Below are 27,882 nucleotides of genomic sequence, written 5' to 3' on the forward strand. Positions count from 1 at the left end.
TTTGATAAATGTGGAAATGTGAAAAGACTCTTGGCGTTTATCAATTCAGCGTGCGAGTGGAGTGCCAATGACTTTGGGCCCAGACATAAAGCAGACGGTAACGGTTTGTTGACCTTGGACGAGAATGGTCGAAACTCCTTTGAACGCAATTAATTAGCGGGCACATTCGCGTATAGCGTATATTTAATTCAAATAAATCAAGTTCAGCTTCCATTGAGCAAGAGTCTACCGGCTACAGTCTTCAGTGTTCATCTTGATTTGCACTTATTGATTGCGTTACTCGTTTCATTCATTGTTGATCCATCAAGCAAAACCAAGCGACAAAATTTAAATCACAAGAACTGGAAAGTAGTTGACAAAGAATACCACAACAAATAGTGTTATATACTTTACATATACCTATAACTATATCAATATAACGATAAAACTGATAACTGAAGAGCAGTGAAAAGCTCGCAGGGCAACCGCATGATAGAAGTAAAACTCTACTAAAACTACAACAAATCAATAAAATTAAACCGATATACAAAACGAAATCAAAGTTACAATTTTTAGTATTAAATAAATCAAATGAAAACCAAAATAAGCAGCATTTATATTGTGGTTCACATGGCTTATCGGCCAGTGGAAAAAATCAACCCCATCAATGAACTCTCGCCGAACTGAACTTCATCCTTATCTGCCTGCAGTCTATATGTGTACTATATAGCCATTATAAATTCAGCACGTGCCGGCGACTCAGGGGAAAGAAAGTCTAGAAGTTTGCTGGAATACAAAGTATTCTTTTTCAAAGATAAAGTTAAAGGAAATTCCCATTTTGTATTGTGTATTTTTTTTTATTTTTTAGTGCATTTACTTAACTAGAGAGTATATGTATGTAGTTTAGGATTAAAGTTAATTATTTAATATCATTAACAAGTAGGGGGCTGGGTGTTTTTTTTTTCAGGGTCTCAAGGGATTTTTTTGATACTAGAGCTTTGTTTTCTTTTTTTTTCTCGTGGGGATGTCTTTTTGGGTTCTTGCTCCTCTTCACTTCATCGCTGACCATATTAATATATTTTATTGGTCACAAAAAAAAACTCACACTAAAACCTAAATAACAGCAGCTACAAAAAAAAAGAAAAAAAAATCGTTGGAAATATCAGTAAGAGGAGGGCTGCCTTAGGATTCTAGTTCTGGGTTTTGTTGTGGGGAATACGTTAGGTAAAAACTAAGTCTACGTTATGCATATAACTTCGCGTTCGGTGTTCAGGTGTTCAGGTGATCGGGTGTTCGTGGGTCAGTGGATCATTGGATCAAAAGGTGGTTTAACAACAAGCTATAAATCGATAACAACAATTCTGGACATAGGTACACATGTATGCCCCCGTCCTATTCGTCCAGGCAGATGGTGCGCAAGATGGCCTCCACCACGGAGTAGGGATCGCAGTTAGAGCTGGGCCGGCGATCCTCGAAGTAGCCCTTGCCATCATCGTTGACGCCGCGGGGAATGCGTATGCTGCATCCGCGATTGGCCACGCCGGCACTGAAATCGTTGATGGAGCTCGTCTCGTGCTTTCCGGTCAGACGACGGGCGTTGTCCTGGCCCTGCTTGGGATCGTAGGCGCGAATGTGCCTCTCGTGGCACTTGGACAGCTTGGCCACCGCCTTCTCGATGTCCCGGATGCCGCCATCCTCACGCATCGCCTTCGTGGACACATTGGTGTGGGCACCAGCACCGTTCCAATCGCCAGGCATTGGCTTGGGATCCAGAGTGGACACAATCTGTGATTGTTCAAATACAATATAGTCACATTTACGCCATAGAGATCATAGCTAGTGAAACTTACGCCAAACTCCTCGGAGATGCGGTGCAAGAGGAAACGGGCCATCCAGAGATCATCGCCAATGGAGATGCCCTCGCAGGGTCCCACCTGGAACTCCCACTGGGCGGGCATCACCTCGGCATTGGTGCCGGACACCTTGATTCCGGCGTACAGACAGGCGCGGTAGTGGGCATCCACAATGTCGCGGGCGTAGACCTAAAAGTCATGATTAAAGTATGAAAAATTGAATTAGGAATACAAATTACGTATACGCCCCATTGGCATGAATGGCAATGAACAAATGGACTTGTGGAACTCACCTTGTTGGCACCAACGCCGCAGTAGTAGGGTCCCTGTGGTCCGGGGAAGCCGTTCTTGGGCCAGCCCAATGGATGGCCATCGAAGTCGAGGAAGGTGTACTCCTGCTCAATGCCGAACCAGGGCTCCTCAGCGGCGCACTTGTTGGCCACCTCCAGGCAGGTCTTGCGCTTGTTGGTGTCCGTGGGGGTGCCGTCGAACTTGTAGGTGTCGCACATCACCAGGATGTTGTTGCCGCGCCGGAAGGGATCCTTGTAGATGGCCACCGGGTACAGGTAGGTGTCCGAGTTGGATCCCTCGGCCTGGTAGCACGAGCTTCCATCGTAGTTCCAAACGGGGAGCTCTGCAATAACAACAACCGAAATGGGGGGTTAGTCGATGGTCATTAGTCCGCGATGGGGGTTAATTTGAAAAGGGGTGACCTCGTCGCTCACTTAGCATGCGATACCCTCGAATTAAATATAATTGAGGGCAATTGACTTGCGATTGTGAGGGGTTCCATTCGAAAGTTCACATCTCTCTAATACCAGCCCCTATTTTCGAAACCAAAACACGTTAGCGTACTCTTGTAAATCCAATTGAAGAACGCTTGCATGGAAAACAAGTACAGATTAACCCCAATTTTGCCATTAAATTCAATTCAATCATATTTACACCTGAAACTCGCTTCCTTATGACTTTTATTTCTTTTTTAAAATATTGCTAGCTTGTCTATTGAATTTACATTGATTAACAACTAACTTTATGGGCTCACCTTAAAAAGTTAAGTGGTGGGTGAATAATAGTTACTAATTAAGTAAATTTATATACAAAAGTTTGAATGCTATTATCAACTGAAAACGTATTCCCAAGAGAGAAAGTTATTTATTAAGTTCTAAAGTTACATTTCATATTTAGTATAACTTGTTTATGTAAGTGCGATTTCAAATGAATGAAACAATTGTGCCTATTAGGTTTCAAAACGCAAGCTGCAACCTCTCCCATTTTTTTTTGTTTTCCAAATCTCGCCTTGCATTTTGATGATCCATCGCAAAAAACGAAAAAAAATAGTGGGGCTTGTGTGTGAGAATAGAGAACAAAAATTGAGATAATCAAGAGGTGTTGGGTGACGAATGTTTGTTTACTCGGCAACCAGTTTCCCCATTGCCTGTTGTTTATTATAATAAATAGTTAATTCCCCGCATGTAAATAATGCTAATGAAAATATTTCACTTATGCAAATCTTCTGTGGCTGGCAAAGGGGATGCGGGGGGTGGACTGAAGTGGGGGCGTTCAATTGTTGTAACAGGCGGGGGGTGACCTTGAGCCAGCGTTTTCATTTACAATCTGGTATCTCGTGTTGGTCGTCTCTATCTCCGCTCCCCGCCCCTCCCCAAGCGCGTATCTGTGTGCCACTCGAATTGATAAACAGCTGTACATTTTTCCACACACACACACATGCAGAACGACTGGTTCTCAGCGCGCGAATGTCAGTGTGTCACTGTGCCAGCAGCACTACAGTTATTAGCCTTGCTCTCCAACCAGCCACCCACCGCCCACAGCTCCCCCCTCCCCCCTTTTCCCCTTAGCACCCGATTTCACCTTCTCGATACTGAACCCCCAACAGCTACTGTTGCTATTTGCTTCCGATTTCTGTCCTACACAGAAACAAATACATACTGCGAAAGGTCGGCTTCTATCAGCCATTATCAGTCTATCAGTCGTTGGAGATTGCAATCCTGAGATCATTGATCTTGAAACCCGCCACTTGGGCACTATAAAGTAATTCATTTGAACAATTGTAATCTCAGATCAATAGATCTTAAATCAAAAAAAAAAAAAGGTGATGAACTTATTCATTGAGGACTGTTATATGTACTTTCAATTAGTGCATATAGTTAGTAATTCAATATGTTTTCTTTCACTTCCCAAATCATTAGATCTCATCAAAAACTATGCTCTTATGATTATTGTTTAATACCATTAACAACTATTAACTTAATTTTGGTAATTTAGTTTACTAAATCCGAAGATTTATTTTATGTGTTGAAACTAAAACCTTTTTCCCAGGTGTAACCCTTTTCCACATTGCAAACTGTACTTTTCTACCACCACGTACTGGCATCTATCTCTTTCTGACCTGCCCATCCTTGTGGTGACTGGTAAATTTGCGACTCAAGTGTTTATAAATGCAATCGGGTTAAAAAGTTTTCAATTACTATTGATTGCAACTGATATGCGCGGTTAAGGGGCAAAAGGATGGGGCAGCAAAATCGATTGTCCTTTATGGAAAGTGACACGCCTCAACGATTAAAGGTCGATTCCTGGCAACTTTGCTATTATTGAATTATAATTTGACTTTGAACTTGAAAAGTGCGAGTTTCCTTTCCTTCTTTTTTCACTCTTTAATCTTTAAAAGTAATAGGAATAAATAGTGAAAAGATGCTTTCTCTCACACCTACGTTTCATATATACCAGTCCTCTTCCAACGCCCATTGCACATGGGATGCAGCTAGTGCGAGTGGGACGGAGTGAGTGTGAGTGCGCCTAATTAGTAATTGTGCACATTAAGGCATTGAATTCTGTTTGTGTTTTGCTTTGGCTCACAAGTGCAAGTGGAATAATTAAGATGACAGCTTTGCGTGCTGATCGCGGGGCTTCACAAAGTTGGGGGCTATTCTCTTGAGTTGGAGCGACAGCTATCCGTCCTTGTCGCACAGCTGATTGGGCCTGCATTACAGTTACAACAGTGCCAACTAGATATTTTCCAATTTGAATTTGGAATTACCCAAACTAGAATGTAACAATTCAGGTAATCTTCATATCTAAATGCAATGCCTTAATGTAGTTCGATTCCAAGTATACAAAGTTGTGTGTGAAGCTGATAAAGTGATAAACTGATATGTCTGATTGTTGTTATATTCTAGTGTGATAAAATGCACGTTTTTCCGCGTAATAAAAACACTTCAAGCGCGTGTCTCAACAACAGCCATCGTTAGAGAGTTCGAAATTAGTTTACAATGCCCATTAGCCATAAGCCGATATCCCTAAACTGCCTCCACTTTCCATGCCGCGCGTAATTGCACATTAAAACGCAATCAATTAACGCCAAGCACAAAAACCTCTTTCAAGTCCAAACGGTCTGTTAAAAAGCCCCTGCGTCCCGATTAAATCGCATTATCAGACGCGCGAGTCGTGAAAATGCTGTTCTGTTTTTAGACCATAAAGCGACGCGAGCACTTCCCCAGACGCTCGAACTTCGAGGAGCCCAAGTACCGTCGCCAGAATCGTGCCAAGGCAAAGGTCATCCCATCGCCGGGTTGCCTTTGTTGGGGTTATATAACCCCGTGAGAGGGATCAATAAAAATACAAAAAAAAAAAAAACCGCAACAGACGTCGTTCATTGCCATACCATTTTTTGGGTCGTTTATGGGCTAGATTTTCAGACGATCGTAAAATCGCACAGATCTACTTGAAGTACGTATGTATATATAGCCATATAGCATATAGCTATTGCGTAGTAATTGCCGCCAAATGCGAATTTAAAGCGATTTAAAGACTGAGAATTTGCAGGCGGAAGATTGTGGATGACACGTACATTTATATAGTCTTTAATTAGGAAATGATTATTATCTATGCTAAGATGGTAGTAAGAAGCACAAACCTTATGCGAATAATATATACAATATACATACATATATACTGGATTATGTACTCATATGATTTATTGGTCTACCCTCTTCAATTATTTGGTCCACAGAACTGTGTGAACTCGAGCGGTTGCCGAAATTAGAAATAAACTCAAAAAGCTTCTAACTTAAGAATGTGTCTGTATTTCTGATCACCAAAGGCGACTGACTAATTACAAAGAAATTAGCACCTGGCACCTGGTTTTAAGCTAGTTAGCTGCCTTTCTTTGATTTAACTGTAACTTAGTTTCAATCGGACTAACATTTCTGTATTAAAGTTCATTCACACGCTACCTATTAAATGCCCATTACCATTTGCAGCTGGCCATAAAACCAACGTGGATCGGCTATTCTAGCGAATTAGCGCGATAAATCTAGCAAACGCCTGAGACGGAGACAGTTTTAAGTCTGTAGACACTTCAGATAAGATTACACTTGCAGAAAATCAAGTATTTCGCACATAAATCAAGTGCGTACGCGACCTATGTTCCGATAACTTGGAAATTATTTATTACCGGCCTTTCAAGTACTTGATCCAAGCGCTTTTTAACTCGAAACTAATCGGGCATTATAATTACTGTTCGGTTCTAATGAGCTGCATTTGAGTTTCTAATTTATATTTCACTGCCGTGTTTCAAGTGTTCTCGTGTAAATACGTTATATTTGGAATACAATGTTGAGACTTTGAATGTTATTTAAGAAAGGTTTGTAAAATGCTCGAAAGTCTAATTGAATTTCATTGATAATTTGATAAATCGAACACTAAGAACTCATGATCACGTTTCCATTTTCACTCAGCTTAGCTTAGCTACTCACCCTTGGGACTCTGGGGAATGAAGTCGAGGGTGCGGTCCTTGCAGCGCAGATCCTCGCCGGTGCCATCGATCCACACGTAGGTGGCCTGGACGATGTTCTCCTGCAGCGGCAGCGAGAGGTAGCGATCGAGGATCGTCTTGTTGATGCGCGCGTTGGGCGAGTCCTCCAGGATCCTAGCGGACATACTGCTCATGCGATTAGGGCACCCAAAAAAATAATGATACAAATCGAAAGCGGATCAGAAATAAACAATGTTCGTTTGGCACACTCGTCTCGCTATTTGTCGTCGTGTGGAACTTAAGATCTGCACCTGATTGTGTTGAATGCACTTCTGATTGGACTTGACTATCTGATTGGTGGGGCGGGACGACGGCTGTCTGCTGCGTCCTTACGCTGATTGGGATATTGGTACTGAATTGGATTTGGTGTGCGCGGAAGCGTTACTGGAACACGACTAAGCTGGAGCCCCTTGTTCCAACTCAATTTATAATGACCAACAATAAACAACAAAGCAAAACAAAAGCAAAACCGCCCGCTTCGCCCCCTTGTTGTTATTGCTATTGCTATCGTTGTAGTTGTTCTCACTGTTGTTGCCTTGTTGTTGTTGGTGCTGTATATACACTACACTACGTACCCCATACACTACACTATACTATAGTTACAACAAACTAGCAGCGGCAGCGACGCCGGCAGCGAAGCGGGCAGCACGCCATTGAAAACAAAAGCAACAGCTGTTGTCGCAGCGCAGTCGCCGCACGATCAACGCCTCCTCTCTCCCTGTCCCTCTTCCACTCGCACCGCCCGCCTCCCACTCCCACTCCCACTCCCACCCACTGTCTGATTAGACGCTTTGCAGCTTGTCGCCGCTGAGTGTAGCGGGCGCGAGAGCGAGAGGAGGCGAGAGCTGCTCTCCCAATTGGATTCCTGGCTGGCGTTTCCGGTAGCACGGAGAAAAATAGTCGAGCACTTCCACCACTTGAATTCGGTTAGGTTTAATTTTGAAAGAAACTAAATTGCACTTCAAAAGTATATTTAACACTCATGAAAATGGGAATTTTCAAACCGAAAAAGATGTTACACTTTTTTGGATTTTGTAGATGTTTTCTTGTAATCCCAATTGCCCTTTATTGCTCGCTGTGTACGTTAACAGTTGCAGGTGAGTTGCCAAATTGTTTTGTTTATTTTTAATTCACTTTTGATGTGCCAGCAAATGCGTGTAAATGAGTAAAAGTCGCTTATCAGCTGGATCGCCAGCAAATGAGCTGTTAATAGTATTATTTATTTTATTTTATTTTTTTTTTTTGTTTGGCAAGGACAAGGACGGTCGGCTGATGTAATGATGAACAACTTACGCTGAATGCATTTTATTGTGTGCTTGTGTTTTCAATGATTTGCCAAATGCTAAATATGTGTAATTTCACACGCGAACTTTGAACTTGACACTTGCGTAGAATGTTCTCCTTGCTTTTGCAATGCGAATCCTTTTGCTCTAATTCCAATTGGGAGTTTCGATCTTCGAGCTGATACAGTGGACACTTCTTAGGAGCGAATGCGCAGATCCAGCGGCGATTGATCCGCTTTTATAGGCTCTCTGATCTCCGATCTCCGATCTCCGATCACCGATCACTTCGCACTCGGTCCACTGGGGGGATGGGATGTTCGTATGTGTGACTCGATTTTTTGATTATTTTTATGGCGCATAAAGCAAACACGACCATGTGCTAATTACCTTTTCAAGATTCTCACATTTTTATTATTATTTCTTGTGTGCTGTGCGCTGTGTGCGCTCGGCTTGTCGGGTCGAGAAACGAATGTAAATAAGCCCCCAAAAAGGGAGCAATTCCTTTGGCCCACAAAAGTGACAGACCCCCGCCGAAGCCCCCTACAATAAAAAAAGAAAAAAGTGCCAATTGCAAATCCTTAACCCGTACTACACACCACACACCCAACGCAAAATGTTGGCCATGTTTGCCGGCCGAAGGTGTGAAATTGTTAATTGCAAACGAGTTTTGTACAAAAAGACTAATTGTTCGCTTCAAATTTGTATGGCTTCGTCTAGGCGGTAATGTAAATTGTCCGGAATTTACAACTTATCAGTGCAGTTTTACCATATTTGACAAGCTACTGCCATGCTATACCTAAAATGGTATGTGGGAATACGTTTCTCATGGAGTTGTTCCTACTTCCTATACAGGTGCTACACAAACAGCCGACGGCATTCTATTCTCTTACTTCAAATTAATATCAATGTATATTTTATACAGTTGTTTAAAGTGTGCAATAGATTTATTAACTACAATAACTAATTTACGCCTTTTTTATTACATTTTAATCTCTCACATAGAATTTATATAGTTTATATATATAGTTTGATAAACTCATTTTCACTTTGGGTGTAACCCATTCGCCAGCTGATCTAAATTTAAACGCAAATAAAAACGTCTGGACGGGCAGACGGTCAAAAGAAACAACAATTTTACGTATCAAATAAATTGCGACAAGCTACATTTTATTTCAATTTTAAATGCACAATTAACATATTTGCCGGCCAGTCGCAAACGCACGGACAAACATAAAATTAAACAAACAGGCAAACGTGAAATAATTTTCTATTAATCGTCGGCTGCGTCTTCGATTCGGCTCAGAGATGGCTAAAAAAAAAAATTAACTAATTCAGCTTGAAATTCTTTAAGTACATCCTTTTCTTTTCAATTAAAGCGTAATTTCAGCGATGTATCATTTAATTGTTCATAAATCTTGAGTTATAAGTCATTTTGAGTTTCTCACAATTTCAAGTAAATTAATCACATTTTCTCATTTAATCATTCCAAAGATACGAATGATAAGTGTGTAGTTTATAAATAATGCAATTTCCGTGAATCGACACAGACGACGTGGCGTATGCGTAATATTATTAAAGGTGTTTCTCTACAGAATAAAACATTGATTTTATTGAAAATATATTGTTCAGAAATTCTAGTAAATATTTTAATTTCTAAAAATACTCATTAAAATGAAAAAGAAATAATAATTATTTCCAAATTTGTTGGCTAACAAGCTGCGAAAAATGTCCAGAACATCGGCTAATTTGCCAACTCTGACTATCTGGCTATCACGTGAACTGCGCATGCGTTTTCCGCTGCGGTCATCACCCCACTCCGTCCACTGCCCCCTGCCTTTGTCCACCTCCACCTCCACCGCCGCCTCCGTAATCCGTCCGTCCGTCCGTCGATCGTCGATTGTCGTCGTCCGTCTTCTGGTGTTTGCTCGCATTTAACGAGGCTTTTTCGCGAGCCTCTCTCTCTTGCCGGCTGCATTCAAATTGGCTTAGGCGACGGCCAGGCAATCGCAGGGCCATAAAGCCCGTAAAGTTAGAAACAAAAAAAATAAAATAAAAACAAATAACAAAACAGAAAGCGAAAAAACTTTGATCTGCGATAGCGCCTCGAACTTGGAAAAGCTGGCCAAGATTAGGGGCCCAGGAGGTGGGCCACCGTAAATACCCGGCTAGAAGAAGAGCCCGAGACGCGTGGCTTCGATAACCGACTTAGCGGTAAGTAGGTGAAGGCAGCGGAAACTATATGGTCTCCCATTTATACACATATATATGACTAATTGATTGGCGCAGACTGTGGTAATTGGTGAATTTGAATTGGCATTACCACTTCTCATATTTCGCATTAATTTCGCCACTTTAATTGACGATCATCAAGCGGCACAATTTATCATCGAGACCCATCATCATCATCATTGGGCATTTGGTCTATTTTTAGGCCCCGCGTTGGGCGCCAGTTTTCCGATCGACCAGCGTCAGTTCATCGGGGTCACCAGTTCGGTTGGATCCGATTCTGGACTAGATCCCCGGCGGTGTGAATTAGTTAGCGTCACATTTAGTAATGTTTCGTTATCTTTACTGTCTGTTATATATACATTTACAACTATTTATTTATTTTCTTTAGCTTACTGTATAATTACTGTATAATTAATAAAAGCAGCTTTGTTTATTATTAGAAAACGTGTCATTTTATTTGTCATATTATCTGGCTTTTACATCTTGCTTGCAAATTTATAGATTTATAGACCGAGTTTCTGTGAATTCCACGTAATATTCTGGAATCGTTATCAGAACCCTAATGGGGGTCACCGAAATAATTGGCGCCATTTTCTACATACATATGATTATCGCTTGATCGAGTGGATTTTGTTCTTTTTGGCATTACGTTTCTTCTGTTTGGGTTTTTGGCCACTTGTGGACCGTCATAAAGTTGCATAACTCATCGCCGGATGGACGATAGCCTCCGCCAGTCAAAGATTGCAGGTTCCACCAGCTTTGGTGCTTCTATTCGCCGCCGGGAACCCTGGACATAGCCAATGTTACGGATTTCTAGCCTTTCTTATCTGGAAAGTCTGCTCTAGGCAGTTGGGATGGCCGTCTGCAGTTGGAAAAAGAAAAAGAAGAATGTGAAAAAAAAAACCGAATTATAAAATGCGACACTCTTTATGCCCCCAATTGGCGTAAAAACTCTATTAAACAATTTATGCTCTAAACTGTCTGAATTGCTTAACTTCTTTATGGCACTCGCATTCGCATTTCGGTTCAGTTTCAGTTTCGGTTTCGGTTTCGGTCCCGCACGCTTATTTATTCTATAATAAACTTATCTAATAGTCATGTGCACTATATGCCCGGCGTATTGCTTTCGGTTCTGGGGATGTTTGGGGTGCCAGCTCAGTTGGGTTTGCTTTGGATCGGCTTGTCATGAAACAGAACGGGTGATCGGATATTCTCGTAGCCCCAATCCCGTGCCCATGCCCCTCATCCGAATTAAGGCGGCTCCCACCGCGGATTCAGCTGATTTGGGTGACTTTTCCGAAACAATGTCAGGCCATCCCAATTGAGCTGAGTGCTGGGAATGCTTCCCTTTTCTCTATCTGAGCAGGTACAGTGAACTCTGCGCTTGTTTTGACATCCTCGAAAGGATTATAATCCCTTTTTGAGTACAAAGAAATCTAGAGTAATATTATGTACATGCAATTGCAAGTATTCCAAAGAGACTTACCATTTCAATTCATTTCTTGATTCTGTCAGTTTTCTAAGGACAAAGGAACTGTAAGTTGAATCTTGTTATTCATTTTCGAGGCCTTACTGTATCTCTGTTGCGTGTTAGGCCGTGAGTGTGCGTGTTTAGCGGGTTGGGGGACACCTACCTCAGTTGCTAGGAAGTTGCGATTTGCTGATGCTAAGCCAAGTAATAATAATACAACAAAAAAACAAAAAATAACTAGCAAATGCATATGGAAAAGGGGCAACTACTGACGGCTGAGCAATTGGCGTTGATTCAATTTGCTAGCCATTTGCGGTGCTCGGCACTGCCGCTGCAATTATGCCCATCAAATCTATCCCAATCCCGCGAATCAAGCAATTTACCCATCATCATCATTACTATCATCATCCAGTGTTTTAAATCAATTTGATGCCCTTGCATTTGCGCGGGGGTTGGTCACTAAATCTCCAAATTGGCCATTAATTCGGCTATTTTAAATTATTATACATCTTATGGAAATGTCTTATTTTGATTTTATGCTAAGTGCCATACATTTACCCAAAGGACATAGCAAATATTTGTACTTAAAGTGAGGGAAGACTGTGTAAGAACCTTTTTGGGGGCTGAACTAGTGGAGTGACCTTATCGCTGCTTTAGATCGACCTTCGATGGAGTCGCGGCTTATTTCAAACCCGATCAAACGCACAGAAATAAAAACTAAAATCCAAATCGAAACCCGTGAGCTTACAGATGTGTGCGTGCCATCGCTGACGTCATCGGGTTGAGGAACGTGCGCTGCCAATCTAAGTATATATACTACATAAAAAAGTGGTATAAAGAGAAAAAATAACTTAGACTCGTCTGTGGCGTTGACAAAAAAACCTCAATACATCAATGGTCGCACTCGAAAACCAAACCTAAACGCACACCGGCGGACAGGTTTGCATGATTTATGACTCCGCAGGTGACAGGCAACGGGCGCACAGGTGCGGATTCCACCGCGGAGGGAGGTTAAGGTGTTCAAAAGGATTTAGGGATAATGTTAGTCCACTTCCACATCCCCAAGACAAGAACCCCTCGAATGCCATCCCAAATACATCACTGCTCCCACTTAAATCACGTGACACAATCGCATCAGTAACTTGTTTTATATCCAACCTGCTTTCGATAAGGCCAACTATAACGACATTCGAGTTATTACGCCCCTTATCAATGTGACTCAACAAGGTCTTCTTTTCTAGATTCTAGATTACAATTCTTCTTAGTTGTAGTTGAAATCGCGAATATGCTAAACTCGATGATAAAAACACTGACATTGCGGTGCATAAGTAGCAGAGCAAACAGAACAGCAGTTACAAATAGATACGATAAGATGATAAACTGCAATCATGGGAAACGGAAAGCTAATGACTCAGCCATAATATTCAAACATTTCTTGATAATTTCCAATAGATGGTATCCAGAGCTAACCGAATCCGCTCCTGGAACCTCATGCTGTGCGTGAGTGGGCTAGAGATTAGTTAAAAACGCACGAATTCGAATTCAACGAGTCCGATGTCCGAGTGTCTTAATCTTGATTTGTTTGTATTTTGATTACTGAAATTAGCGGCTAGCGCTAATTGATGCATTAGCTCTGATTGCGACTCGTTCCCGGCTACTTGTGCCTGTCGTCCCAACTGATCCACGTATAACAAGTGCTGGAGCTCACGAGTCCATGGAGTCAAGAAGGTGACCCCAATCACATGCACCACTTGGCGGTGCCTAAATCAGGACCAAATTGCAAAAGTTACTGCACTGAACTTGGCCAAACTTTCATCGAATAACAAGTCAATTAGCTGGGCTGCCTATATAAGGAGCATTACTGGCCAGGATGTGTTTCAAAAGTAGTATCCACCATGTCCAAGTGGTTTCGCTTTCTGCAACGCGATCAACAGCTGGATGTGTACTTTTTTGCAGTGCCCCGCTTGAGTTTAAATATAATGGGCTATTGGCCGGGAAAAAGTGGGGATACGTTGCCCTGGAGATCGCTGATTCACTTCGTGATCCTGTCGATTGGCGTGGCGACCGAACTCCATGCTGGTTTGCGTTTTCTACACCAACAGCAGATTACCTTGGCCCTGGAGACCCTCTGTCCAGCTGGAACCTCGGCGGTCACGCTGCTCAAGATGTTCCTCATGCTGCACTATCGCCAGGACTTATCGACCATGTGGTACCGCCTGAGGAGCCTGATTTTCGATCCCAACTGGCAGCGATTGGAGCAACAGGACATCCGGATGAGCTACTCGGTCATGGCGGCCCGCATCAACTTCTGGCCACTGTCGGCCGGATTCTTTACCTGCACCACATACAACTTGAAGCCCATCCTGATCGCAATGGTCCTGTGCCTCCAGAAGCGTTGCGAGGAATTCGTCTGGTTTACACCCTTCAATATGACGTGAGATCAGCTCGTTCACTTTCTAACCCATTACCTTGACTTGCTGAATCCTGCTTAATTATGTGGCCTAATATTCTATTCTTTAATCCTTTAATTACTATAATTCTTTTTTAGAATGCCCAACGTTCTGCTCAGCTCTCCGTTTTTTCCCCTGACCTACATATTTATTGCCTACACGGGCTATGTGACCATCTTTATGTTTGGAGGCTGTGATGGATTTTATTTCGAGTTCTGCGCTCACTTATCAGCTCTTTTCGAAGTGCTGCAAGCGGAGATAGAATCAATTTTTACGCCCTACAAAGGTGGCTATGTATGCACAAGTTACTGCAAAATACTCAAATTATTCCATTTATTCTTGAAGATCTTTTGGAACTGTCGCCAGTGCAGCTGTATACGTTAGAGCAGAAGATGCGCTCTGTAATCATTCGACACAATGCCATTATCGATTTGGCCAGATTTTTCCGGGAGCGCTATACTGTTATCACGCTGGCTCATTTCGTTTCCGCCGCCATGGTGATTGGATTCAGCATGGTGAATCTCCTCACGCTGGGCAATAATGGTCTGGGTGCCATGCTCTATGTGGCCTATACGATTGCCGCTTTGAGCCAACTGCTGGTTTACTGCTATGGCGGAACTCTGGTGGCCGAAAGTGTGAGTTTTAGATGCATTCCACATTCTATTATGCAGCTTAAACTCCTTTGCTTTTAGAGCACGGAGCTGTGCCAGGCTATGTTCTCGTGTCCGTGGCAACTTTTTAAGCCTAAACAACGTCGCCTCGTTCACCTTTTGATTCTCAGGTCGCAGCGTCCCATTTCGATGGCAGTGCCCTTCTTTTCACCCTCCTTGGCCACCTTTGCTGCGGTAAGTTTCTTCAGTTAAATGCTTAAATTAATCTATATATTAATCTATTTAAGCGAACTCTCTTGCAGATTCTTCACACTTCGGGCTCTATTATTGCGCTGGTCAAGTCCTTTCAGTAAATGGGTAATGCTGTTTAAGTTTATATTGTACATTTTGCTATAAAATGTTACAATACGCCTTTATTTGAAGTAAATGCATCAAGCGCTCCTATGCAATAGAAAGTTAGCAGGAGGTAATCTACCCCTTTTCAAGCCCACCATATCGCACATCTCCAATAATCAGGCGCTGAGTCGACCAATCCATGTGCACTCTACCAACTTCCTAACTACTTCGTAACCGGACACGGAATCAGGCAACAGTTTGCTGGGTGAAGCGGAACCGGAATGACATCGCCGGATGAGCGCAAGAGTTTCTGGGAGCGACATGAGTTCAAGTTCTATCGGTACGGACATGTGTATGCCCTGATCTATGGCCAAGTGGTGATCGATTATGTGCCCCAAAGGGCGCTGAAACGTGGCGTCAAGGTGCTACTAATTGCATATGGTCATCTATTAAGCATGCTGCTGATTGTGGTGTTGCCCGGTTACTTTTGCTACCACTTTCGCACCTTAACTGATACCCTGGATCGGCGTTTGCAATTGCTGTTCTATGTGAGCTTTGCCAATACGGCCATCAAATATGCCACCGTAATTGTGACCTATGTGGCCAATACCGTGCACTTTGAGGCCATCAATCAGAGGTGCACCATGCAGCGGATGCATCTGGAGGATGAGTTCAAGAACGCACCACAGAAGCCCAAGCGACCGTTCGAGTTCTTCATGTACTTCAAGTTCTGCCTAATCAATCTGATGATGATGATCCAGGTGTGTGGCATATTTGCCCAGTACGGCGAGGGTGGCAAGGGTTCGGCTAGCCAGGTGCGAGTCTACTTTGCGATCTACGCCTTTGTGCTGTGGAACTACACGGAGAACATGGCGGACTACTGCTATTGGATCAACGGATCGGTGCTCAAGTACTACAGGCAATTCAATCTCCAGTTGGGTTCGCTTAGGGATGAAATGGATGGTCTGAGACCCGGTGGTATGCTGCTCCATCACTGCTGTGAGCTGAGCGATCGCCTGGAGGAGCTGCGAAGAAGGTGCCGCGATATCCACGATCTGCAGCGCGAGAGCTTTCGGATGCACCAGTTCCAGCTGATCGGACTCATGCTGAGCACGCTGATCAATAACCTGACCAACTTCTATACCCTGTTCCACATGCTGGCCAAACAGTCGCTGGAGGAGGTCAGCTATCCGGTGGTTGTGGGTTCTGTCTACGCCACGGGCTTTTACATAGACACCTATATTGTGACCCTGGTCAATGAGCACATCAAACTGGAGCTGGAGGCGGTGGCCCTGACCATGCGGCGATTCGCGGAGCCACCGGAAATGGACGAGCGACTGACCAGGGAGGTGAGTCACTGAAAACCGCACATATCTTGGTCCAAATATGGTTTGTCATACCTCGTAGAGCTTGTATTTGTATTTGGCTTTGAAATAAATTGCTTAAATCTTGTTTAGATAGAACACCTTTCGCTGGAGCTGCTCAACTACCAACCGCCCATGCTGTGTGGACTTTTGCACCTGGATCGCCGACTGATGTACCTGATTGCTGTCACCGCCTTTTCCTATTTCATAACCCTGGTGCAGTTTGACCTCTATCTGCGCAAGAAGTCCTAGTTAATGTTCCCCAGGACCGAACCACAGAATCCGAATTTCAAATAAATGTTAATAGTATGTGAAACCACAAATACCTTTTTATAATATAACCACTGTAGCGTTTTACTAATGGCGGTGGCGCTGCTTCTCTTGAATGAGGTGTGTCCTTTGACGATAGCAGCTCAATTGTACATGTGTTCAGATAAGGATTTCAAAGGGTACTCGTCGTTTTATTACTTTCCGAACAATGGACGATGGACGATGGACGATGGACGATGCCATATAGCCAGCATGTTAGTTGCCGGCCACAATGCGACTGGGCAAGTTGAGCCGCTTGGCTCTGCGCTTCTGGATAAGATTCATCCTGGTAATGGGCTTCTCCAGCCACTACTATAGTCCCACTCGACGGAGCCTGGTGCACTCCCGAATCCTGCAGACATTCGACTGGCTGCTAATGGCCATCAACTTGGTGGCGTTTTACGCATACTACAAATACGCCCAAACGTATTTCATGGAGGCCACGTTTAGGCGGCAAGGATTCGTGATGCAGGTGCAGGATACAGTGCAACAGCACGATAAGGGAATATTTTTTAATTAATTATAAACAAATTGCAGGTGTCCACTTTCAACGTGTTCCAGCAGCTCATGATGACAGTGACCAACATTGTATGGCACCTCCTATTTGAACGAGAGGTATGCGAGACGTACAATGAGGTGTCCAGGATTTTGGAGCAGGACCTGAAGCTTGAAGAGCACAGTCGCTTCTACTGCCTGGCATTTCTGGCCAAGATACTCAACTTTTTGCACAACATGAACTTCGGGCTAAGTGTCATCATCCATTGGGGCAGGCGACCATTTAGTGCTTGGGATTTGCTGGCCAATCTGTACTTCGTCTACAACTCGCTGGCCAGGGATGCCGTGCAGGTGGTCTATGTTCTACTGCTTCTCAAACTGTCTGAGGCACTGCGTCTGAATGGCCAGCAGGAGTACGGCTCCTACAGCGGCCTCATGAAGCTGCTGCACAGACAGGAACGATTGCTGGGCATCGGGAGGCGGGTGCATCAAATGTTCACTTGGCTGGTGGCGATGGCCTTGTTTTACCTGGTGTTCTTCAACACGGCCACCATTTACCTGGGCTACTCGGTGTTCGCCCAGGAGCACGACCCCTTGGGCTTGTATGGTACAGGCTGGAAATTGCTGTTCATGGTCTTCTCCTTTTTGGTCATTTTATGGGACGTCCTACTCTTGCAGATTATCTGTGAAAAGCTGCTGGCGGAGGAAAACCAAGTCTGCGCCAGTCCGAAGGATGTGGCTTCTTCCAGGACAACTTACAGGCAGGTAAGGCAGTTTGCCTACTTGAGAAATATTAATATACTATCAAATTTTATATAAATATATTGATTAATTAGTATTTATTTCAGTGGGATATGTCCGTTTTGAGGCGAGCCATTAGACGAGCATCGCCGGAGAACAATGTATTTGGCATGTTTAGAATGGACATGCGATGTGCCTTCGCTTTGATAAGCTGCAGCTTGTCCTATGGCATTATAATCATTCAAATTGGATATATCGCAGACTAATTTAGCTGTCCCAAAGCAAATATTGCACTGCTGCAATTAGCACTCAGTCAGCAGTTTGCTTCAATTAACTTAATTACCAGGATAATCGAGCAGTTTTGGTGAGAGATCTGGTGAAATTAAAACCAAACTCGTAGCTTATGGAATCATTGTACGAAAGGCCGTGGAACCTAAAGGTGTTAAGCTAAGAATAAACGTAAGAAATAAATGAATTGTGAAATAAATTCCAATTATGGCCGTTTTTGATCGATTTTATTACATGTGTCAAAGCACAAAAAAAGTAATAAATTCTTGAAATTGCTATTTTTTTAACAGGTTCTTCTTGGGCTATAAAATAGTTTAAAGAATGCGATTTTATTGCGGCAAAAGTTTAGCAGGTTCTTTACGGGACTTGGTCTCTGGTTTTTTTGTCAGTGCCTTTGGGAAGACATCTGGATTTTCCACGGTGTCCAGTGCGAAATTATTAGCCTGGCCAACCGACAGAACCTCCTTCTTATGGAGCACTTTTGTGAGAAACGATTTGGGATCAACAATTAAGGAGCTCATATCCAAATCTGTTGGTATGCAGGAAGCGGCAGGATCTGTGCACTTTGCTTGCCTGGTATTCCTTTTTATAAAACCATGTTTTGTGTTATCCTTGGGCCCAATTAACTGCACCTTTTCCGCCCTCAATCGATCCAGGCGCCGCTGCTCCTCCTTGATGAGACTGGCGGCTATTTCCTGAGCGTTGGATTTGATTTTGATTTCCGATTTTGGGATAGGAATGGGGATGGGGCTCTTGGTGCAGCGAATGCGCATGTTGTAGGCTTGGTAAGACTTTGGTTTCTTGCCGCTGGCCAGGGAATCAACGGAGCCGCAGCAAGGATGCAGGCCATCTATGTCCAGTTTGGTCTGCATCCTGGAGATCCTCACATCCCTCACCTTCGAGTGATCCTCGTGCCCGAAATGGACCAGGGAAATGGCCCTCTTCAGCAATTGCACCACCGCCTTGTCCGCCAGTTGGCGCTGTTCCGGCACCGCGATCTTTGATTCGGAAACAGTGAAGTCATCCTCCGACTGCTGCTCCTTTGCTTCCACCTTTCCGCCCTTCTGTTTCTCTAAGAGCTTCCTAACGCGCTCGTTCAACATCCTGGCCTCCGATTTGCGCGCCATCCTCTCCATATTCCTGGTCCTCATCGCATCAATTACCAGCTGTGCGGACATCGTTCGATCCCTTTGGGTCATTTCAAGAATCTTCAGCGGTATGGTGGTGCTCGGTGAGGGAGTGCCACTTGGATCCTGGGATCGCAAGGTCCTGGCCAACTGCTCCTCTCTTCTGTGCGCATTATATAACCTCATTGTGGCTGATTTCTCAATGGGAAGGCGTCGCTTATGTTTGTTCGTCCTTTCGTCCTGATCTCTGACTAAAGGATGCAATCTTACCTGGTTAGCTACGATATTTGTACGTATATTATTCAAAATTCCAATCACTATTGATCTTTTAAAAAATGCGCCTACCATTGCGATATGTGTTGATCCTAAAAGGTGTTTGTCGTTCGGTGTATGAAATTTGTTTGTTATTGGGCTTCGGTTTATTGGTCTTCAGTCTGCGGGGTTCATTGCCACCAGAAGTGCTGCTCGAGTTATTCCTGGTCAGTCGCATCAGGCGTTTCCAGGGACTCTGGGTGCAAATCGGCGTCTTACCATCATCATCTGGCAAGGATTAAAAAACAATCCTTTTAGAATGTGGTACTTGTTAAATAACCTAATGGGCCTTACGCATTAGACGAGATTGTCGTGAGCCACAAAGGTTCAGGATCCTCCTTATCCAGTCCAACTTGATGGTGTGGGCCATTGCCAACTCAAGCTGAAACGCAAAACAGGAATAAAGGAGAACTCAAAAGCGAATTTTGAAACCGAATTTCACGTTGGCCTTCGTTTAATCGAGCCCATTACTTAATTTGGAAGGCAAACCTAAATAAAACGACAGCTGATATGAGGCCTGCCCAGACGAACTGTTAAACTTTTAAATATTTGTTTAGAATATCAAGAAAATAGTAGCAGAACAGGGAGTTTCAAATGTAACCTGAAAAGTATGCTACAGAAAGTGAAGACTCCTCTTGAATTGGCTAAAATCTGAAATCAAGTTCATGAAAACTAAGTAATGAAAATGCCAGGCATATGATTACGTATTTTTATTACGGTTTATTTCGAGTGTGTTTTTGGGGTGTGGGCGAGTGTTTCATCCGCTGATGAACAAATTACATTTGACATAATACATAATGAAAACGCATTTGAGGCCGAATGGGGTCTCTAATTTGTATTTCGCATATGAACATGAGTATTGTACATATGTTGGGTGTACTTGTGTGTGTTTTTGCCCATATGTTCATATATCAATCAAATTCTCAAACTCTTTGCTATCCATCGATTTCTCAGTGTTCTCATTGTTTTCTCTTTTGTTTTTAGCACTATCGTATTTATATGTATTGCATATGTAGCTCTACTGCCGATCTGTTCGCGAACTTCAACGAAATTGAATTTGATTTACTTTCTTTACTGATCGCTAAGGCTAAAGTTTCCTTCATCTTTTTTTCTCCCAGTTTTTCGTGGGTGTATGACTAGCGAAAAACCATTTCCTTGGTTTTTTCCATGGTATAAGGGGTGGCAGTGGGTCAGGATGTAAATGTGATGTAAACGGGATGTACATACATAAGTGTTAGCGGAAACCATACGAAAGCTGCCCGTACATGTGTCTATGTGTGTGTATATTTTCATCGAAATTCGTTTCGTTTCGATTCGAATCGATTCGACAACAACAACAACAAAAAGAAAAGGCACAATTTTGATGAAACGCTTTCCCATGCTTTGTATGCGCGCGCGTGTATGTGGTGGAGAGGATATACATATATTTATCATCTGGGACGAGAGGGTTATAATTTTTTTCATATACTTTTTTTTTTAGGGTTTTTGTTTTTGAGAAAAGAAAGTCGCCCTTCTCAGCCACGCCTGGCTCTAATTTAAATATATTTTCTTTATCTAGTCGATAATTGCTTGATAGTTAGTTCTCGAGGGTTTCATGTTTGTTAGTAAAATCTAAGGCTAGTTGGAAAAGTGACTTGAATTTGGTATAGGGTTTCGTTTACTGGGTGCCTCACTTGTCGGAAGAACCGCTTGGAAAATAGGCTCTACCCAGTGATTTAAATATTTTTTTGGTTTGAGCGAAAAAAAATCACTTGCTACGAATAGTCACCCTGTTTAAGCGGTTATCTATAGTTAACTCCTCCTCTGCACATCGTTTAATGTTAGTCAATGCAATGTTTTCCGTATGCTAGTTGGATGTATCAAATTGATTAAGAAGTTCGATTTTTAAATAGTTTATTACACTTAGAGTTCCTCAGCTTCTTCGATTTTGTTTTGTTTTGTTTTCTTTTGTTTAGAGTGAAAATTATTCGCATAGTTTTTATTTTGTTTTTCATTGTTTGTCCTTTTTTTAGGTTTTAGGTTGTTTATTAAATATAACAATGCTCTCGGCGCATACATTGTGAAAATTATAATGAATTTGTTTTCTCTTTATTCGTATAATAGTTATATGTATATATTTTTGAAATAATATCCACAGCTGCTGCTGCTGTGGCGTCGTCAACGGTTTTGCAATATACAATAAAAAAAAATGTGATTAAAAAAAATGTTTCAAGTAGTTCGTAAGATAGCGAGCAAAAGAGATGGAGAGTAAAAAAATAAAATATATGCATATTCGCATGAATAATAATGTTAACACTCAACTTGAATTTTGCTAAATTTTTTCGAACAAATGTCGTATGTGTTGTTTTTGTTTTTCATTTCTGTGCGTTGGCTATAAATCGTATATTGGTTTACATAAATTAATCAGCAAATATATGTTTAGTTATCTAATTTGAGTTGATCTCATCTCCAGCTCTGCTTCTTCATCGCCCCTTCCTTAATTATTTAATTATTTATTTATTTGCATATGCAATTCGATTTGTCTGGTGTGTATAAAATTAGACCGCAACGGTAGTCCATGTGTGTTTTGTATGGGCTCGTGTGTTTGTGTTTGTGTGTGTATTATCTACATACTATATTTGTTTTATAGATTGTTAAATATACAATATTTTACTCATTATATAGATTTAAATCAACGCGACAACAATTTAAATTTCTCCTTCTCAATTCCATCCAATCGATTGCTGCCGTAGTTTACATTATGCGGGTGTTTTGTTTATATAGTAAAATGACTTTGTTTTTCGACGATCTCTTGCGGACTATGGGCTAAATGGTACAGATATATAGTAAGTGGATGTGTGAGTGAATGTCTGTGTGTTACTATATGTAACTTTTCCGCTAGTTACTAGTGTTTATCATTCGCATGTTTATTAATTTATTCATTATCCGTTTTATATAGTTCTTGTTTGTTTTAAATTTTGTGTTGCTTTTAGGCAAAGGCGAGTGGGAAAAATTACATACATCTAACAACAAATGCACCAACGTTTTTCATCTCTCAATCGTTATTAGCGTCAATATTCATCAATATATATTTATCATTATCATTATCATTAGATCGTAATCGTAAATCGTTATCGTCATACTCTGACTATCCGCTAGATCCGCAACCGTAACCGCATTCGCATTCACATCCGCATCTGCGTCCCGTCATCGTCGTCATTATTCGTAGTCAGCTACTAAACATTGTCGTACTTAAAGTTAACCACCATGCAATGCAATGCACTTGTGCCTCAACATCACTATCACCGGCAAAACATCGGTGTGCATGGGTGGGGTGCCTGTGCCTGCATGTTTACATATTTATATAGGTCAATATATATCAAAAAAACACATTATCGTCAACATAACTAACTCGCTATAACTCTTGGCTCTCGTATATAAACATCAACATAAACAAACAACACTCTAGCGCTTAACGAACTCCTGAAAGCACTCATCTTCGCTCGACTCTATGCTTTTATAATCGGACCTTAGTCTATATAAGTGGTGTATATATATATTGATGTATGTATATAATATATATATATATATATATTATATTATATTTCGCTTCTTTTGTTTATATCCAACTTTGTTCTAACTAAAAACTATACACCTTTGTCCGCTACAGTTTGAACACCCATCTCATCTCATATGCCAAATGCCAAATACTTTACTCTGATGTTCGCTCATTTTCATCATTGCCTAGCTGGTGGATGTACGTTCTCCTAAACTAATCGTACATCAATGAGTGCATCCAAAAAAAATTGCTTTGGACAATTTGCTACATTAAGTTGGCTGCTGCGGCTGCGTCATTATAAATTTATTCTGTCTGTGGTCAAGTTTTTTAGTCCGTGGATACGTATCCGTATCCGTATCCGTATCCGTATCCGTTTTCTGTTCTTGTCACTGTTGTTGTTGTCGCTGTGGCTGCTGCTGTGGTTGTTGCTGTTGTTGTTGTTGTTGTTGTTGTTGTGGTTGTAGTCGTATTAGTATCTGTTGTTACTGTGATGCATCATCAGTGCGGCGTCTTCTGCTGCGGCTGCTGATTTGTTGCTGCTGCTGTTGCTCCTATTGTTGTTCTCGAGACCGGTCGACATCGAACTCGAGGCGGCAGTGTCCAAGTTGTGGTGGCTGTTGGTCATAGAGATTCCTTGGAAGGTACCCAAATGGTTGGTCCCGACTGGGACCAAATCATCGATTTCACTTTGCTGTAGATCTCCTCGATGGTATCGCCCTGGACAACGCCTGTTGGTTGACAAATAAAATAAATATTATTAGATGCGCAAGGTTTTTATATTATTCTGACTATACCCGTGAAGTATTCGCCGAATTCCTGCTCCATTTTAATCGCACGCTCGTAAGTCTTCTTGGCCTGGTCTTCTGTCATGCGACGATTCATTTCCCTGTGAAAACAAAACCATTATTATGGGGAGCCTTTAGACGCTTTAGTCTGTGGAAAACCTACATCACTGAGTCCACCGACTTGGGCTTGATGAACACGGCGACGGGATACAGCTGGGCCACTTGGAGTCGCTTGATGGCGTTCCCGGACACGTCCAGGATGCAGTGTTTGCCCTTCTCTGCCACTTCGCGCACGCTGGCCACGGATGTGCCGTATAGATTGTCGTTATACTGGCCCGCCTCGATGAACAGATGGTTCTGGATATCCCGCTCCATTTGCTCGCGAGAGGATACAAAGTGGTAGTCCCTACCATCCACCTCGTACTCCCGCTTGGGTCGGGTGGTGTCTAAATGGGAAAAGCATAAGCACTTAATTAAAATATCAATGTACTTCTAGACAACATATAATATCGTTCGTCCAACCGGGGGCGCCACAAAATAAATACAGAACAATGAAACAAGATTGCCCGCCCAAAATGCATTACTTACGTGGCACACAGGAGCCGAACTTGTCGGGATACTCTGATATTAGGTCATCGTTGATGCGATCCTTCAGGGGTCCCAGAATAATCACCGGGCGCGTGTAGTTGATGGACAAACGCTGCACGGCCTCGTAGGACAACACGTTCTCCTCGGAAGCTGGAAAGTAGGGTAAGCATTTGGATTAGGAACTTGACGTGCAGGTGCTCTACATCATCGCAAAGTGTTCTAAATGAGTGGGAATCGGAGGGGGAATGGAAGGTGGGACATTTGTTGTAGGACAAATATATCTTGGGATTCAGGGACTCTACAAACAAACTTCTAAATCGGTCTATATTGCAATTGGAAGTTAATATTAAAAGAGATCCATAAAGATCAAGGCATGTCAGTAAGGATTAGAAAATGTGTATACTATGGTTAATTTAACTAGTTGGCAGTTGTTTTCTACGAAATTTAAGGGTATATTGGGTTCGTTAAATTAAAGCTCTCGCACACAAAAATGTACAAACAAAATTTCAGTTGATAATATTTTCCGAAATGAATTGCGAAATAAAATAGTAGAAAATCAGTCAAATCACTCAAGTTACACTTTACTTATCAAGCATTCACTGCGCTTGGTGGATAACTGAGAAATCGAGCAAAAGAAACATTCGAAGAAAATCAATAATGTTCAATGTTCAATCGGGGTTCCTAAGAAGAAGTCACTTAAAACATAAAGGCACAATACAATGATATGAAACGTAATGTCGAAATCAAAGACACATTCAAATGTAAATGCCAAATGTGTTATGGTAATCAAAGCTACTACACTACCAATGTATGTCTTGGGTCATATACATATATAGGATATAGAAATGATAAATATGTAGGTAGTACATAGAGCAGGCGATCTACGAGCAAACAGTTAACAGACAGTTGGCAGACTTGTCTCACATGGTTACATACTACATACATGACATCATGATGTTACATACATGGCACACATAAACTTGGACAACATGAAATCAAAATCTGTGTGTCGATTGTTGTGAGTGAGTGTATAATTACGTTTAGATCATTAGAACTAGCTTAGGTGATTAAATTTGTCTATGGATGAACCCGGTTATTGGATTTTATTTTTTTTTTTTTTGTTGGCTGCTTTGAGGTTCTGGGAACGCAGTCGCACTTCCTCTCTACCAGGTGGGTTATGGGATTTACTCACTTGACGCCTTGTAGAACTCACAGATCAACTCTTTTTGGGACTCATTTACAGAGACACGAACGTTGAGCGCTACGGGGTGGATTAACAACTGATCGATTAAGCCAAATAAAACTCCCTCGATTTGTACAATTCCTTTATTTCAGTTTCACTTTTGGTTGGGTTTTGTTTTGTGTTCCATCTTAACCCGCCATTAATTCACAATTATCTCTGAACTCTAAGACGAAAGGTTTCGAGGAGCGGTAATATATCTGATTTAATTCTTTCAAACAGAAACAGATTTTGCGGTGGTTCGGTTGCGGGGGTGGCACATGCAAAAGACACGACACTATACAAGCAGTACATGAAAACATCAACAAACCAACTGAATTCGAATCGATCTAGAACTCTATATATATTTATATAGAGGGACGTGTGTCGACGAGGTGAGTAGGTGTGTTGTTTGGGCTAACAAAGAAAAGGACTGGGACAAACAACTAACTATCCAGGCAGAAGGAGAAGGCTCAGCTCATTTGGTTGGGGATCGGATCGGATCGGTTCGGATCGGATCTGTTCCAGATCCATGGGTTAACTTCTGTTACTGCTCGGGTGATGCTACGCAATGTGGCAATCAAAAAAAAAAAAAAGACAAAAAAAAGGAGAAGAGAAATAGGCAAACGATACAGGGTGTGGGTGTGTCAGTTGTGTGATTCTGGTGGGTTCACAAAATTTGCTATCATCATTCGGTTCTACGCAACTATCAACAATTCACAACAGTTGAAGAAATTATGAACAAACTATAAGGTCTAATATTAACAAAAAAAAAAAAACACGAAGTGTCCGAGGAAGTTTAATGGATGGGTTTGGAATTTCACTTCAATCTTGAAGAGAGTTTATTTGCACCACTTGCATGGTCTTAAATAATATACAAAAATTGTTCTACCAACAAGAATGGAGTTTATCACTCATTAGTTAATACTCCGATACACAAAATGAATTTAATGAAAGGAAGAAAAACAAAACTCTACTGAAAGCCTTTGCAAAAAGTTAGTTTTCAAATGTATTCTCTTTCACAAAGCGCCATAGAGATAGATATATAGCAGAGAAAGAAACAGATAGAGAGAGAGAGATGGAGTGAGACAGCATGAGTGAGAGACAAAGCAAGAGATAGGCAGAAATCAAAGAAAGAACGAAAAATATAACCAAGAGGAATAGATTTTGCAAAAATTTGGTTTCCTTGTATTCATAACTAAATATTTAACTTTCATTCTTTCGTCTTTTTTTTTATAAGTTGAAGAAAACATAAGCTTTGTTGTATTTTTCACTAGTATTACAAAAAGAGAAGAGACTTGTTGCATTTTTTTTTTTGCTGTTGATTCTTGTGGTTGTTTTATATTTTTTGTGATTGTTGGTTGTTCAGATGCTCGACTTACGATAGTCAGCATCATTATTCTCCAAGTAGATCAGAGTTATCTGCTCCATATCGGGTAACTCCACCCTGTAGATAATCTCGCCTGAGCAGTGATTAGTCGATAGCGATGATAGCGTAGTTTTAGAAGAATTTAGTAGTTGGTTGTTGTCGCAGTTCGTGAGCGCATGGTTATAACAAATATATATGTATACAGAGTTATATATATCGGTGGTCATATTGTTGGTTTCAATTTTTTGTTGTTTGGTTTGTTTGGTTTGGTTTGGTTGATTTGAGAAGTTAAATATTTATATATAGAGCGATATTGATATGTGTTGTATGGGATATTGTGTATTTAGAACAAGAGAAAATATTGTGAGTTAAACAGAGGTTTACAAATTAGGGATATGTGTAGTTTCGGTGTAGTTCCATCAAAATATATAGTTCATATATTCATAAACAGAGAAACAGAGAGAGAGAGAACGATAGAGAGATGGAGTGACGTTGCGTTTGCGCGTTTTACGCACAGTTATAGATCGGTAGTAGATATAGTAGTAGAATAGTAGTAGATTCGAACGGTAGTAGATGTTGTTGTCGTTGTTGTTGAAGTAGTTGTAGTTGTAGTTGTAGTGGTTGGTAGTAGTTGAGTAGTAGGCAAACAACACAAGAATTCAAAGTAGTTCACAGACACAGGGGTTAAATGTAAAAGAAGA

At 41.7% G+C, this 27,882-nt stretch overlaps 6 protein-coding genes across 37 annotated transcripts in view; 3 read left to right on the forward strand and 3 right to left on the reverse strand.

Moving 5' to 3' along the window:
- Positions 1-995: 995 nt before the first annotated feature.
- LOC120456026 (glutamine synthetase 2 cytoplasmic) lies at positions 996-8,144 on the reverse strand. Of its 2 annotated transcripts, none has more exons than XM_039642597.2 (5): positions 7,960-8,144; positions 6,608-6,780; positions 2,126-2,466; positions 1,830-2,021; positions 996-1,764 (listed from the first exon to the last, which is right to left on the reverse strand). In XM_039642597.2, the coding sequence occupies exons 1-5, from the start codon at positions 7,968-7,970 to the stop codon at positions 1,372-1,374; spliced, it is 1,110 nt and encodes a 369-aa protein (XP_039498531.1). In that variant the 5' UTR covers positions 7,971-8,144; the 3' UTR covers positions 996-1,371. The 2 variants fall into 2 exon arrangements, with proteins under 2 accessions (XP_039498531.1, XP_039498530.1); XM_039642596.2 differs by lacking the exon at positions 7,960-8,144 and adding an exon at positions 6,918-7,074 and having other exon boundaries at positions 6,608-6,792.
- A 5,233-nt stretch (positions 8,145-13,377) lies between these two features.
- LOC120455728 (odorant receptor 10a) lies at positions 13,378-15,215 on the forward strand. The gene is made up of 6 exons (XM_039642142.1): positions 13,378-14,083; positions 14,198-14,385; positions 14,445-14,734; positions 14,792-14,944; positions 15,013-15,067; positions 15,134-15,215. The coding sequence occupies exons 1-5, from the start codon at positions 13,545-13,547 to the stop codon at positions 15,061-15,063; spliced, it is 1,221 nt and encodes a 406-aa protein (XP_039498076.1). The 5' UTR covers positions 13,378-13,544; the 3' UTR covers positions 15,064-15,067; positions 15,134-15,215.
- On the forward strand, positions 15,069-16,666 carry LOC120455727 (gustatory receptor 10a). The gene is made up of 2 exons (XM_039642141.2): positions 15,069-16,395; positions 16,504-16,666. The coding sequence occupies exons 1-2, from the start codon at positions 15,328-15,330 to the stop codon at positions 16,660-16,662; spliced, it is 1,227 nt and encodes a 408-aa protein (XP_039498075.1). The 5' UTR covers positions 15,069-15,327; the 3' UTR covers positions 16,663-16,666.
- Positions 16,667-16,951: 285 nt separating this feature from the next.
- Positions 16,952-18,221, forward strand: LOC120455670 (putative gustatory receptor 10b). Its single transcript, XM_039642065.1, has 3 exons — positions 16,952-17,191; positions 17,257-17,979; positions 18,063-18,221. The coding sequence occupies exons 1-3, from the start codon at positions 16,952-16,954 to the stop codon at positions 18,219-18,221; spliced, it is 1,122 nt and encodes a 373-aa protein (XP_039497999.1).
- A 221-nt stretch (positions 18,222-18,442) lies between these two features.
- Positions 18,443-20,217, reverse strand: LOC120456242. The gene is made up of 3 exons (XM_039642959.2): positions 19,977-20,217; positions 19,716-19,910; positions 18,443-19,648 (listed from the first exon to the last, which is right to left on the reverse strand). Exons 1-3 carry the CDS (start codon positions 20,050-20,052, stop codon positions 18,573-18,575), a joined length of 1,347 nt encoding a protein of 448 aa, XP_039498893.1. The 5' UTR covers positions 20,053-20,217; the 3' UTR covers positions 18,443-18,572.
- A 160-nt stretch (positions 20,218-20,377) lies between these two features.
- The window catches only part of LOC120456239 (disks large 1 tumor suppressor protein), a 40,281-nt gene continuing 32,776 nt past the window's right edge, over positions 20,378-27,882 (reverse strand). For 15 of the 31 annotated variants that reach the window (XM_039642931.2, XM_039642936.2, XM_039642949.2 and 12 more), the window contains 5 exons: positions 27,195-27,275; positions 24,594-24,743; positions 24,169-24,451; positions 24,015-24,106; positions 20,378-23,948 (listed from right to left, as the gene is read on the reverse strand). In XM_039642931.2, the coding sequence (XP_039498865.1) occupies positions 23,842-23,948; positions 24,015-24,106; positions 24,169-24,451; positions 24,594-24,743; positions 27,195-27,275 (713 nt within the window). In that variant the 3' untranslated portion in view covers positions 20,378-23,841. The other 16 variants (XM_039642946.2, XM_039642953.2, XM_039642942.2 and 13 more) reach the window with 2 other exon arrangements.

This window comes from Drosophila santomea, chromosome X (assembly GCF_016746245.2).
Source record: "Drosophila santomea strain STO CAGO 1482 chromosome X, Prin_Dsan_1.1, whole genome shotgun sequence".
Classification (NCBI taxonomy): Eukaryota; Metazoa; Arthropoda; class Insecta; order Diptera; family Drosophilidae; genus Drosophila; species Drosophila santomea.